Source organism: Aquila chrysaetos, chromosome 3 (genome assembly GCF_900496995.4).
Source record: "Aquila chrysaetos chrysaetos chromosome 3, bAquChr1.4, whole genome shotgun sequence".
Lineage (NCBI taxonomy): Eukaryota > Metazoa > Chordata > Aves > Accipitriformes > Accipitridae > Aquila > Aquila chrysaetos.
Window position 1 is genome coordinate 23805803 of NC_044006.1, and position 14191 is coordinate 23819993.

At 45.9% G+C, this 14191-nt stretch overlaps 1 protein-coding gene across 1 annotated transcript in view; it reads right to left on the bottom strand.

The window, feature by feature from the left end:
- The window catches only part of CDCP1 (CUB domain containing protein 1), a 31897-nt gene extending 20751 nt beyond the window's left edge, over positions 1-11146 (bottom strand). Inside the window, exon 1 of the mRNA XM_030010446.1 lies at positions 10995-11146. Coding sequence (XP_029866306.1) covers positions 10995-11070 — 76 coding nt within the window. The 5' untranslated portion in view covers positions 11071-11146. The remainder of the gene's footprint in view (positions 1-10994) is intronic.
- Positions 11147-14191: the final 3045 nt, after the last annotated feature.

Sequence of the window (14191 nt, forward strand, 5' to 3'; positions counted from 1 at the left end):
AAAAAGAAACAAAAGAAAAAGACAGGCTAGGAACTGCTTTGTGCAATGATCTTCCAAGCACACAGGGCACAATCAAAGAAGCAACATCTGTGGGGTGGGGAGAAGAAAAGAGTAAAGCAAAGCCAGCAACCAGGGCTACTCCTCCTTGTTCTTTGGGAGGAAGCAGTTTCAGAAGAGAAAGTGAAACAACAACTTCCAGCCTAGCCCAGAGTTTTGTTTTCCACACCACTGGATGCTTTTTGAGTTCTTTTGGGGTTTTTATTTATCACGCTTAGTGCACAAAATACCCTTTGACCATGACAGTCATCATTTTTCTGATGTTTATGTCATCCAGATATGAAGTGTTAATAGCATAATACCAATAATTAATAACTATGGACAAAAGAGACTTTTCTTGCGTACAGTAATTGTCACACTCATCTACAGTTTACAAGTATTAACTGAAAAGTCTGTTTCTCACTTTCTGGTCAAACAGTTATCACTGTTCCTTCTCCCAACCCTGGGACAGCACAGCCATACAGCCAACCTGGCAGGATGGAGAAACGCGCCAGGGCCACTAACAGCCAGCACTTCTGCACCAGATGCTCACACACAGCTCCAAGACCATTTTTAGTCATGAGGATTAAGTTTAAGCATAACCTTAAGCACATGACCAGCTTTAAAATAAATCAAATACACACCCTGAGCTGAAACCAAGGAACAGAAATTTTCAACATTTTGAATGGTGTTTTGAAATGAGCAAAGCCTTCCAACAGCGGTCAAACCAAAGCATCGTCTTCCCCAGCCCTTGAACAACCTGACTTCTGCTGCCTGGGCTTTTTGCCCCCCACTTCTTTTCCAGACTGCATGACCATGTAGTGATTCATTTGATCTCCCTGCAAGACAACCAAATCCTCGTCAGCTCAGTATCACTTTCCAGCATGGACATGGCCCATGCCTCAGCTTTCCAAAACAGGACCTGCCCAAAATCGGAGAAGTGCTGCAATGATCAATGTATCAGCATCCCAGCAGGCAACAAGGATGCAGATCTATACCCAATTAGGCTCAGCAAAGCTGTCTGCTAGAAGCCCACACAAGGACAGACACCAAGGTAGATTATTGCACAAACAAACAGCTTGCTAAGCTGAAACTCCACAGATAATAATTTTGGCCAAAAAATAAGACCACAGTGCTGTAATGTCAACAGCAGCAAGCTGCTAGGGATGTGCTAAGCTACATTAGACTATCAAATCTCATTTTCACAGGAAAAAAGGAAAAAAAGAATCATGCCGAACGTATATCCAGTGATCCCAAAGTCACTAAAAATAAATTACTAAATGGCTAAAACCCCCAAACTATAGCCACACACACGCAGCACAACAGAGAGACTACTTTAAAAGCACCTTTATTGCAGAGCTTTTACAAACATGAGTGAGTCTCTTTGTGACTCACACTAATCTGTCTTTGTCTATGATTCCCACTGCATGCCTTTATTAGGATTACCAGTAACTGTACACACTTCTTGTAAAGAAGGAATTTCCACGCCTCGTTAGTGCTGCACAGGGATGACACACAGGATATCCAAACCAACAAGAGGAAGCATTACCAAGCTGGATATAGTCTCTGTGTACACAAGGAGATCATTGGGCTAGAAGATGTCAGAGGTGAAGCCTCCAGTCCTGAGCCGGTTGACAGGCTGACGTAGACACCTGATCTCACCCTGAATTTTTCTCCTCTAAGCAATTACAGTTTTGCAGCCTCCCCTGGCTATTTCTTCAACCACCCTAATCTCAGTTTGCACCTTCCCTGCTGCAACTGCATTTCGCTACTGCTCATCCTCGTTTAGGACTGTGCCTTCATGACAGCTGTCTCATTGCAGCATCCCTTTATCATTAGAGTAACACTCCTCTCTGCGCAAACACACCTTGGCTAGCTTCTTCTCAACAGTATGATTTTTCCAAACCTTTCATCAATTTTATTGCTCAGAGCTCTCCAACTTGAGTTGGAAACAAACTGCACAGTGTAAAACAAGTCAGATTACAGAGTTTAGGCTAAATTTATCTACTGTGGTTGCACCTGACGCCAATCTCCTAATACTTTTTAATACATATATACAAATGTCAAAAGGACTTTTTTCCTGTACAAGAGGTGGGTGCAATGTAGAAGGCAGCTGGAGAGTAGTAGAGCCAATGGCACTCACAAAGAGTGTATGCGTACGTATGTACAAGGAAAGGACTTGGCAGGACAGCAATTTTTATGGCTATGTACACTGCCTTGCTAAACAAAGCAGGAGTTAGAACAGAGTCCAACTAGTTTTGGCTAAAGGGCTGCATTTTATTGCAGCAATTTATCCATAAGGATCTATGGATTGTTTCACATGACTTCACTGGATGGATTAAAACAATCAAAAAAACCCCAGGCAGACCAAGAAACCAAAGCCCATGAGAGTCACCACCAAAAAAAAAAAAATAATCCCAGATGTTAACATGTCCCAAATAACATACAAAAACTGTTGGTTTGCTCATTCCGGTTAAATCGTGGGCTTGTTCCACTACACCCATTTATAAAAAAAAAAACAGTTGGATAGGGCTGACTCAGACACCATTCACAAGCCGGCGGCAGCTGGAAGAGACGGGCTGCTGCAGAAGACGAGTAGCGGCAACGCTCACTCCGGATATGAAGTACCTGGATCCAAACTCCTGTTCTGCCCAAGGGGGATATGAACCCACACAACCAACACGCCTCTCCGGAGAACTTGCTCGTCCACCGCAGCGCTTCGAGCCACCGCCTCGGAATAGGGATAGCACCGCTGTGCTCTTTGCCTCTACAGCTCGGCAGGCTCTCCTGGAAAGCTCACCACCTCTTCTGAGCCCTTGCGGGGACGCTGACCCACAGGCATGCTTGTATCCTGCTCAGGTTGATCCACTACACATAATCTATAGCAAGGGTCATGGAAGCAAGGGATACGACTCACTAACACAGTAACCTGGCCATAAGCTGAATGATTTCAGTTTCAAGCCATATGAACTCCTCTCCCCGATCTAACGGATGGCCTCGGTGCAGGAGACAGCAGCATCAGCAGGACACGTTCAAACCAATCCATCCAAAACACCCTTCGCCTAGTGAGGGGACCTCAAGGCTGTCTCCTGCATGACAGGGATGTCAGGCTCCAGCTTCCGCACCCCAAACACCCCAATGGCTCAGCTAAGAGACACACCAACAGTTGCACCTGAGCATCCATTTCCCCATCAACTGCAACACAATTCACTGCACAGTTGACTCAAATTTGCCAACAACAGGTTAAAGAATATTTAAAAGAGTAAACACCTCCCTGCTTTGCTGACTCAAACGTTTTGTACCTGCCTTATTGAATTTTTCTTTGTCAATTTGAGTCCAACTCTCCAGTTTAACTACAGCACCCGATTGCCCAAGCATCACCCGCTCCTCCAATTCCACCTGCAATGCCCATCCAGGTAATTGCCTCCACATTCTTCAAGCTCTTAGCAAAGTTAGTCAGGGACCCATACACTGTTTACACTCTTCTCACCTACTAAACAGTGCTGTGAGCAGCAAATGGAGATCACGAGCACAATCACAGTCAGCCCTGCTTGCTGCAAGCTGCTGAAATCCTGCTGGACTTTATAACGCAAACAGGTTTTCTGTTTACATTTAAAATGTAAACTAACTACTCCCGACATCACTCAATGATGTCCTTATGTTTGGCCCTGTCTTCCAACACCACGCTTGCTTGGGATATGAGGTCCATATTTTGTAAAGGGATTGCTTTCAGGGAATCACCCAGAAAATTAAAGCTTAAAATCTGCAAAGCTTGTAAACACAGATGCTGCCAATGACTATTATGCCAGGGTAACCACCCACATCTCAGGAGAGGGCACGTGGGGGAGAATATCCATTCCTCAGCCACCACAGTACAGCCCCTCAATCTTCACTGATGGTTTAAACTGATAGCCAGGATGGGGATGCAAAGCAGGTTTGATATCACACATCCCATTCTCCTCCTTATCAGGAAGGGTGGACATTTCTGGCATAGTGATGTTACAAGCCAACCCAGCACAATTCACCAGAGGGGGTCTCTCAGTACCTCAGGCTAACAAGGTTGCTCACTCAGTTGTCAATTCATTAATTTGTAATGCCTAACAGGAATAAAGTACCTTCAGATTGAAAATAAAAAAAGCTGTCTGCAAGCTGACCGTCAACTCGCATACAACATGCAAAATGTACAATACATGGGTCTGCACAACTTGATGAGAAAATGTCACACTGGCACGAGGAACACAAAGACACCACACAAGTCCCTGCAGGAGCCTCCCTTGGTCAAAGGGGTGGTTGCTTGCACAGTTTATCCCTACCTTGATGTAAGCCAGCGAGAGGACAGCATCTTGGAGCATGCCTGAGCAGCTCTTTGGTCTTGGCTCTGCTTAAGGAAGGTGGAAAAGCACATTTCACAATCAGAGGTCCCTCCCACGCCAAACATCCTGCTGACAGCTCTTTGTCTCTCACTTCTGAGGAGCTTCAGATCATCCTTTTTCACCCCTCACAGTTCACTGTCTGTATGCTAATCTCTCAGCTCCACCCACAGACCCAGAAAAGCCAGGGCCAACTCCAAAATGCCAGCATGATTGTACCTCTCAAGAGTTTGCTCTGACAGTGAGTAACCACACTCACTTTGTTCCCCGAGAAATCAGCTCGAAGTAGGCTGTCCCACGGCACCCTTGAGGATGGTTGTTAAAAGGCGTCCAGTGGAACAGGCAGAGGTGAGACTTTTCCCCCCATTATAGGAGATAGGTAAAAAAAAAAAATATATATATATATATATATATATACACATATATGTTTTCCCACAGTACAGTACTGGCAGCCTGGGCACTCAGAAGCAGACTAGACCTTACTAACATATGTGAAATGCATCTACCAGATGTTACGGCACAATTCTTCAGCTGGCTCTTCCTGAAGGTCTTCCAGGAGGTCCCTACACTGGGCAGGTTCAGCTATAGGCAGTGAACCCTCGCTCCGTCACCAGCTAACAGGGAAACACAAGATTTTGTTCTGACACAACAGACAGCAGTCAACAGTTTACTAAGCACAGCACAACCCACGTCCTTTCCTTCACACCCTGGCAGTACAAGCAAATGTTGAGCAAGGGGAATCTGCATGGTCACACCTCCATCAGATTCAAGAAGTTTTCAAGATGAGGGATGGTTACCAGGCTCTATCAGCTGAATCCTACTAAGAGACCACCAAAAGTCACCAGGTGCTCTACACTGGTGAATGGTTTGCCTCCAACAAATCAACCCATGCTGCAGCGGGTGTGTTGTCCAGTCCAGAGCTGAGGTTTGTCAGGACAGGGATACCTGAGCAGCATCAGTGAGACGGCAAATGGCCCAGAAACTGCTGGAAGTGCTTTGTTAAGGTAACATGTTTAGTCTTTTCCCCAGTTGGGCAAAGGTTTACAAATTATAAAAATTATTAAAGATGTAGAATTGTAAAAAGATTTTAACAGAAACTTAAGAAAAGCGGGGTTACCCAAAAAGAGCCCAGTTAGATCAAAACTGGCATCCAAGGCCCATTTTCCCTACATCCTCCAGCCTAACACATGCCTTGCTGCAGCTGAGCCTTTCTAGGAGCTCTTGCGTGGAGACCAAGGTCAGAAAGCATCCAAAGAGAGAGTTCAAAGGAGCGCCCAGAAGACAGCAGGAGGACCTTGCTGCACTAAGAAAATGGCCAGTCAGCTCAGTTCAGCGGTGAGCAACGCCCAGCTTCCCCCCACACAGCCCCAGCAACAACCCAGCACCACCAGCAGCCCCGCACCGGCCACAACACGGAGGGGTGCGACTCCACGCACATTTGCTGCTCTCCAGTTGCCTTTGTCTATCACTGCCCAGGACCTGAAGAAGGCCATGTTTTGCCATCAGCAATTACAAAAAGCAAATGAACATCTAATCAATACAGGGAAACTGGTGAAGAAGGAAAAGAGTCACTCACCTATTGTCTACACTAATTTGCAAACACACCATAGCACCGTCACCCATAGCTGTAGCAGTCAACACGGGTAAAGCCAAAAGTGTCTTGACTTTGTTCTCAGCAAAGGATGGCTCCTCATGCTATTTCTAATATGAAACATTTCTGGAATGAACTAAATGCAAAGTTGTTCAGCCTCTACCTAAGACTGAGGTTTTGGCAGATGTGGATTCCAAAGGTTTTTATTTAACATATATACATGTATAAATATCGGTTAAACTGGGTGATAAGGGCTATACCAATAAACTGAGCCCCAGCAATATTTATTTGTGAAAATACTGCTGCTACATATTTCAAGTCAACACTTATTTTCTTCAGTAGCTTTCATACTACTTTCTTTTCTATTCCAATATTATTTATAGATAAGATTAATTCATTTAAGTAATTAACAAGCCTGAACACAACTGACCCAAAGGATACCTCATATCAGGTAGGGGAAAGGTTCTTCCTTTATTTTATAAAGCAAGCCCTGATTTCTCTCTAGAAACTCCTGTTATGGTGTAGCCAGACAACGCACACAAGTCAGAATAAAAATGAGAGGAGGGCAATCTTCTAGATAAAGAATAATTTCCTCCATGCCACACGTCCATGGTGGTAGCCTGGACATAAGCTTCAGCAGCCTCCAACCCTTCCACCCCGTTTCTCCCCTGGCCAGCCCTTTGAGCCCATGCCTTGAGCCAATGCCATAAAATAGTCCTTTTCAGCCTGCTCCTCCTTAAATCTTTTTTTGACTGATGAGCCATAGCAGCTCATCAAATGACAACCCCAGGCAGAAAAGACTCACCAGCCACCTAAGGAGCCAGGCTCAGGAGCTGGCCCACCACATCACATTTCTTCTCTCCTGGGCCACTTCTTAGCCAAATGGCTACCATTTGCTGGTGTTTCCAGTTTTGCATACAAGCAACCCCACGACCAAGAGTACAGCTGTTGGAGACACATCATTCACACATGACTCCAGAGACCACGACCTAACTGAGGATCTCTGGTGGGGGCACTCACATTGGGGGTCATTTGTGCTGCTACAGACAAGAAGTTCAATTCAGTGTATTAATCCTCAACTATTTTCATGTTCCCACCACCTCACATTCCCACCGGGGCCTTCACATTACCTCTACATCCTTTCAGACTTAAAAAAGACAAACAAATGAAAACCACACACAGACAAGGCTCACCTGTTAAAAACAAACATCTCAAACCTGCAAAAATCTGGAATTGAGAAAAAAAAATTAAGCGTATTTTCTGGTGGAAAATTTAAGGTAGTAGCACCAGAACTAAGACACACAATAAGTAGTCATTTACTAGACACATGTTATTTTCTAGAGAGTAAAAACTAAGCACTCTAGACTGATAATGGCATGAGGCAAGCAAAAGAAAAAGTTACAACCAAATACTCTTGCACATTAGTTGTGGTCTTAAAAGGAGAGGTCTCGATCGAGTAAGCAAACAGTGATTCAGAATGGAAATAATCCAGCTTCCACCAACTTTCAGAGGAGCACAAACAGGCCGGTTATTTATATTCTGTCAGAACAGCAGAAAGACCCTGCTAACAGCTTGGGGGGGGTTATTTTATTAAAAGAAGCAGCTTTAAATGTTAACACTGACATGGGACTCAAACCAGTCAGTTGCCAAGAAAAAGTTAACTGGAGGGTAGAGCAAGAAACAACGCGGCATTATCTGCCAATTTACTTATTATAACAACACCACTTTAAAGACAAACCCCAAAATACATATGCAGATTTTATTCACATAAGGATACTTTAAATCTGAAATATTTGTTTATGTTTCATAGACATCATAAAAGTGTGATTAACTTCATTATTCGTGCTTCAAAGAAACATGTTTTTAGCTGGAAAACACATTTTCAAAGGTCAGGTACGTGATACTTCATTCACACTCCCACGTCTATGCACAGCTATCACACCAAATACTTCTTTCTGTAATTTTCCACCTTTAAGTTAACCAATATTTCATTTGATAATTTACGTTATGTGTAAAGTTGCATCTGAAGAAAACACACAAGCTCCTCTGCAGACAATGTGACTGGCCACGCCTGACCTACCAGTTCCTACAGGACAGTAAGAACACCACCATAACACTGTACCTGCTGGGAAAGGCTGGAGGGAGAACGCGAGAAAAGAAGGGACTTCATCCAGGATGACAAGAGACGGCTTTAGAGATAGGCGCACCAAGACGTGCAGCTGTCCCACCAGAGCATCACCGGTCCCCGAGAATAGGCACACGTGCCTTATACCCACCTCATGCATGGTTCTGCATGCCCAGCCTGATCCTGGCCTCGCTGAAAGGGAGATTGTTGCAACTCGCAGCCAGAATGCAGCAACAGCAGAGCCAATGCAGCAACAGCAGAGCCAGTACCAATGTCAGCACCAGAGCAAGGGGAACTCCTTCAAAATTACAAACTATATAGGGGTGTGGGGGAAAATCTGAACCTGAACTACCCTGGGTTTTCAGAACAAACCTTTGCTCAGGGAAACGTTCCAACTACAGTTTTGGTTGCGCAATACCAAAAGCAACTCCCGCTGGGATGAAGGACACAAGAGATCTGCCAACAAACCTGGGAAGGCACCCTTCCCCTCTCCGGTCCCGCTCACACCATCACAACCTTCAGCCTGCCAACCCATGCAACTAATGCAGCCGGGACTGAGCCACCTCTTTTTGGGGGGAGGGGCTGGGGGTCCACAAAGAAGGCGGTGGCACCGAGTTAAAGAATTTGACAGGATGACAGAGGACCTGGCACACAGGAGCCATGGTGCTTGTGCAGGAGAGGGACAAGCAGGCAGAAGCACACAGTTGGAAAGAAAGGGACTGAAGGAGGGACCACCATCAGTGGCAGCAAGCCACTGGGTCTGCCAGTGGTGTTTTGTGCAAGTTCACTGTTAATAACTTTGCTTTACAGAGCAACTTCACTGTTTGCCCAAGAGCAAGGCCAGTGGTTGGGGAGCTCTCTCTCCCCAGTTCCTCTAGATTAAGCTAAGAAAGCCCCCGACCACACAGACATCTCGTTTGTAGGGAAGGTTTGCACAATAAGGATAGACTAGACGTTCTTCATCAGACTCGCCATCTTCCTTCTACTTCCTGCACCTTCCCATCCGATTTGGTTTTGCCACCTTCCCAACAAGAGTTATTACAATCACACACAAAGGAGACTTCCTTGGCTGTCCAGGGACACAGCCTGCACCCACTGCCACCACACAGCTGGTATCCTGCTCACTACTACACCCAACGATACTACACTAATGGTGTGGGCTCAACCTTGCATAAAGCAGGTATACACTTTTTTTTTTTTAAATGCCAACGCGAATGCATAATTCGTTTGGATGTTTTAAACAAGAGAGAGGGGAAGAAGCTGGAGCAGATGATGCCAATAAGTAAAAATTAGACACTGGCTCAAAATGAGCTGTACTGTGCCTCAAAAGCAAGCCCATGAAGTTTAATGTCAGGCATCAAGAAGATGGGGGGGGGGAAATAAGAGGAACAAAGGATTTTGATAATACAGTTTGACCAGAGAGTGAGGAATAATGTGTGAATGTATGATTCAAGCTGCTGCATCTCCCAGTGAAGGTCTAGACCTACGTACGAAAAAAGATGCAGCTGAGGATTTTTTTCATTTGCGATTTCAACAACACAAGATCTTTGGAAAGTCTAGCTCCTCTCCTTCTAGCACTGACCCATCTAAGGTTCTAAAAGTTTGTTTTCTTTGAAAACAACACACAATTAACCACATTATAATATTCTTTCTCCTTTGAAGAGGCTTAGAGAGGTAAATAGCTGTCATTCACTTCACTCAGAGGCAATACATTAAATGCAAATATTTTATTTAAAAGGCTACACAGCATGAAACTTAAGCCTCAGTGCTGTCCAATTTCACAGCCAAGGTTTAGACTCTATTGTTCATAATAACAATGGCCATGAGCCACACTTCAACATAACCAGCACGGTTAAAGGTAATAGAAACATTAAAAAGGCACAAATTTCACATCAGACTCTTTAAGTTGTTCATAGTCACTGCAAGTAACTCAGCGGTTATTTTGCCTAGAAGGACTCATACTTCAAGAGTCTTTAACAGGACTAATAGCTATAAAACAGACTGTTTAGATTTGAGGATGGGCATTTTTTGCAATCAAGCAGCTTTGGAAATTGAGGAAAACCCCACACACTGTCTCCGTGTTCATAAGTGGAATTCTTTTGGGGTCACAGATAGGATTTAAGAAAATTATTCACGGGTAATATACACAGGATTGCATCAAGCATCCAGGAATTTCAAGAGACCCAGAGTTGGTAGTGAGCAGCAGCCTTCTGTTAAACTATCTGACCCAGCTGGGCACACAAGCCATTCTGTTTCCCAGCACGTACAGTTTATCCATTGCTGTATATAAATAATATCATTCTCTTCGCTTCAAAGCTTATGTGACTGCACTGTCCGACACAGAGCACGATCCTGCGAGCTCCGGCTCTGTACAGCTGTTTCGCTGGCATCCAGGGAAAAGGACTTTGTGAAGTTACTTCCATAATCAATACTCTAGCAAGCGAGGACGTAAAGATCAAATCATTTGTTAGTGTTTATTTAAAAGAGAAAGAAAAAGGAATGTTCAGACTGGGTGTCCCTATTTCAAGGTTATTTATAAGCCATGCCCGAGCACCCCGCCTGCCGACACAGGAGCAAGACGACCCGCGCACGCTCCTCCCGGTGCCATAGGGCACCGCCTGAACGGAACAGATGCGGTTCGACCCCCCGCTTTAATAACTAATACTCATTAAACGAGCAGCAACGCACGCAGTTAAACCCAAGAGTTACCGGTCTCTCGCCTACGGCGCGGCCAAGAAAAGCAAGGCAGGGTTCAGCCGCACACCGGGCAGGTCCCCGCTGCCTGGGCAGCCCCACCGGGCGACCCGGGGCTGAGGAGAAGCCGAGCCGCCCCGCCCCGCCGCAGCCCCGGCCGCCCCGTCCCCGTCCCTACCTTCCCGCTGGAGGAGCTGCGCCGAGGCGGCCAGCAGCGCGACCAGCAGCGCGGCCAGCGCCCGGCCCGCCGCCATCTCCCCGCATGGGCCCGGCGCTGAGGCGGGCGCGAGTCCCCTCAGCAGCAGCAGCAGCGCCGCCGCCGCCGCCGCTTCCTGCTCCACCTCGCACCTGGAGGGGCGGGGCGGGGCGGGGCGGGGCAGGGCCGGCCGGGGCGGGCCGCGGCAGGTGAAGTCCCTCCTCTTCCTCCCGGGCGCCTCGGCTCGGCTCGGCTCGGCTCGGCTCGGCGGAGGCGCGGCCCGTAGTCAGTGCTGCTGCCGCCGCAGGGTGTTATTTCTGCTGTTAGACCTGGCTCGGACGCTTCCCCCCCCCGCACTTCCGACGTTATTAGCTCCTACCGAAAGAGTTGTGGGGTTCTGGCCAGGAGGCTCCCCTCGCACCCTCGCTGGGAGCTGGGGAAAGGGCACCTTGCCCACGGAAGCATCTCTGAGCAGATATGTCATCTCCTCATCCGGCAATGGGGAGACCTTACCGCGGCCTTCCCGTGCTGAAAGGGGGCTGACGAGAAAGAAGGGGGCAGACTTTTTAGAAGGGCCTGTAGCGATAGGACAAGGGGTAATGGCTTTAAACTAAGAGAGGGTAGATTCAGACTAGATATAAGGAAGAAATTTTTACAATGAGGGTGGTGAAACACTGGCACAGGCTGCCCAGAGAGGTGGTGGATGCCCCATCCCTGGAAACATTCAAGGTCAGGTTGGACGGGGCTCTGAGCAACCTGGTCTAGTTGAAGATGTAGACAGATGTAGACAGATGACCTTAAAGGTCCCTTCCAACGCAAACCATTCTATGATTCTGTGTTGGGAAGTGCCACATTTCACACAGAAGTAGGTTCCTCCCAGAGAGCAGCGGTTCATATCATGCTTGTTAAATGTTTGGGGACTTTGCGATGAAAAACTCTGAGCAGAAACCATCATGACATAGTCAGGAGTAGATGTTTGCCTGGTGAGTAAATACCTTAGTAATGTCAGACAGCTCATCTTCTAGGAATTCGTTGCTTTGGAACATTTGTTACTTTGGCAATATCGTTACAAAAACCCAGTACATTCATACTAGCTCACAACAGCACCTGGCTATTACAGAAATGTACACAGGAATATTCATGTTCAAAGAAGGAGAAAAGTAAAAATTATGGCAGAGGTTCCAGGCCCTTTACATATTTAAGACCAAGCTTTGGAGAAGACCGAAGACCCTTTGCTCGTGCTGATTTCAGCTGGCAACAAGGATACTCGGCTCTCCTGGCAGATCTTCACACCTCTTTTATAAATAAATCTGTTGTTCAGTGGTCTTCTGTGTACTACAGCTTTTTACTCATCTTATTGAAGAATATGCAATTAAAAGAAAATGTGTATGGCAAAAAAAAATTATCAGTGTTTAGAAATGGACACCGGTAATAAGAAAATAATTAACTGGTTATATGACTGCAGAGAAATGAACAGATAGGAGTTTTACAGCCATATGAGTAGGAGCAGAATGATTTCTTAGGGGCTCAAATCAGTTCTGATGCCTCTTCATTAACATAAGGAAATAAGGAAGGGCTAGGGTCTTTGTTTTTTCCTACCTGAGAAACAGGAAGGCATTTGGCCAACTCACACAGCTTTTAGTTTATGTTAGTTGTGTCTTACCAAGTTTCACATCAAGTTCACTACTTCCTCACCGAAGGTAATTCTTATGTCAGCTTTATATTACCTTACAGTTCCTTTTTTCTTTTTCCCAGATCAAAACATGGAAAAAGTGTGGTAGACTTCCTAAAATGGATGTAAGTTTATGTCCGTTATAAGTCTTAACACTATTCTGTCATTTGTAATTCTGATGTAGGAGCACAGAACCAGAAATTGCCCGCTGTCTGGCTGCCCTAACGTTCTCCTTCGTCGCCCCTCTGGTCGCCAGCATTGCCAAACGAGCACATGATCATCTAATTTCCTTTGTAAGCTCTATAAACATCAGCTAGACAGGTGGGCATCACCTCTGTGAGACACCGAAGTTCATTTCCTTCTGATTTGGAGGCGATGGACCGAGGGACAGACAATCTGTACTAGTGATAGGATGAGAGGAAATGGCCTGAAGTTGTGCTAGGGGAGGTTTAGACTGGATATTAGAAAAAATTTCTGTACTGAAAGGGTTGTCAGGCATTGGAACAGGCTGCCCAGGGAAGCGGTTGAGTCACCACCCCTGGAGGTATTTAAAAGACATGTAGATGTGGTACTTAGGGACATGGTTTAGTGGGCATGGTGGTGTTGGGTTGATGGTTGGCCTCGATGATCTTAAAGGTCTTTTCCAACCTAAATGATTCTATGATTCTATGACTTCCCCAGTGTGACGGGGAGGGAGTGCTCCTCCGTAGGGCTGAGAGGGCTGTGTAGTGATGGACTGGCTAGTTCTGAGAGTCACTTCCTAGGGGATTTCGACATCTACTGTTACATAAACAGTGTAGATAGCTGCATTAAGATGCTTAAAATATTTGGCGTGGGAAAGCATGCAGAAATGACCACTTCAAGTCAAAAACCATTGCCTGTCCGTACACATAACTCTGTGGGGGAAAAAACCACCAACACAAAGGGAAGGCATCTTCCACTGACTTCATTAGGGCTTGCACAGCTAATGCACTGCCTTACAGCAGTAGCACTCCTGGTCACTGTAGAATCAGCTACAATGAAGGAGTCAATCTCCATCAACACCTTTTGTCTAGACATGGCAGGATGCTACAGCGAAGTCCTGGGGGTTGGCAGGGCTAAAGTGAAAGAGTTGTTCCACGTGTCTACCCCAGAACACCCTGACCCTCAGAGTACAGTGCAAATGGAGGTGTACCGCTCTCCGCGATGATGCTCCAACATCTAGGAGGTAAGAAAACATGCTCTGAAGGTGAATGCTGTTAAACAGGTACCCTGCTAAAATCAGACTCTTCTCTGTCTGCAAAGAGTGAGGACCTGGGTGAAGAATTATCACTTTAGTGACAAGAGTTGATCAGCTAAGCATAAAAGCAACTTAATCTGCTTTGCTATGACTTTAATTGCTTCAACTTTGTTTTTAAAATGAAGAAAGAAGGAAAACTGGAGGAAGAGTAAGAGACCCTCCTCCTTCCACATATCTTGTAACCAAAATTTCCTTTGAAATAGCTCTCAACTTTCACTTCAGTGTATT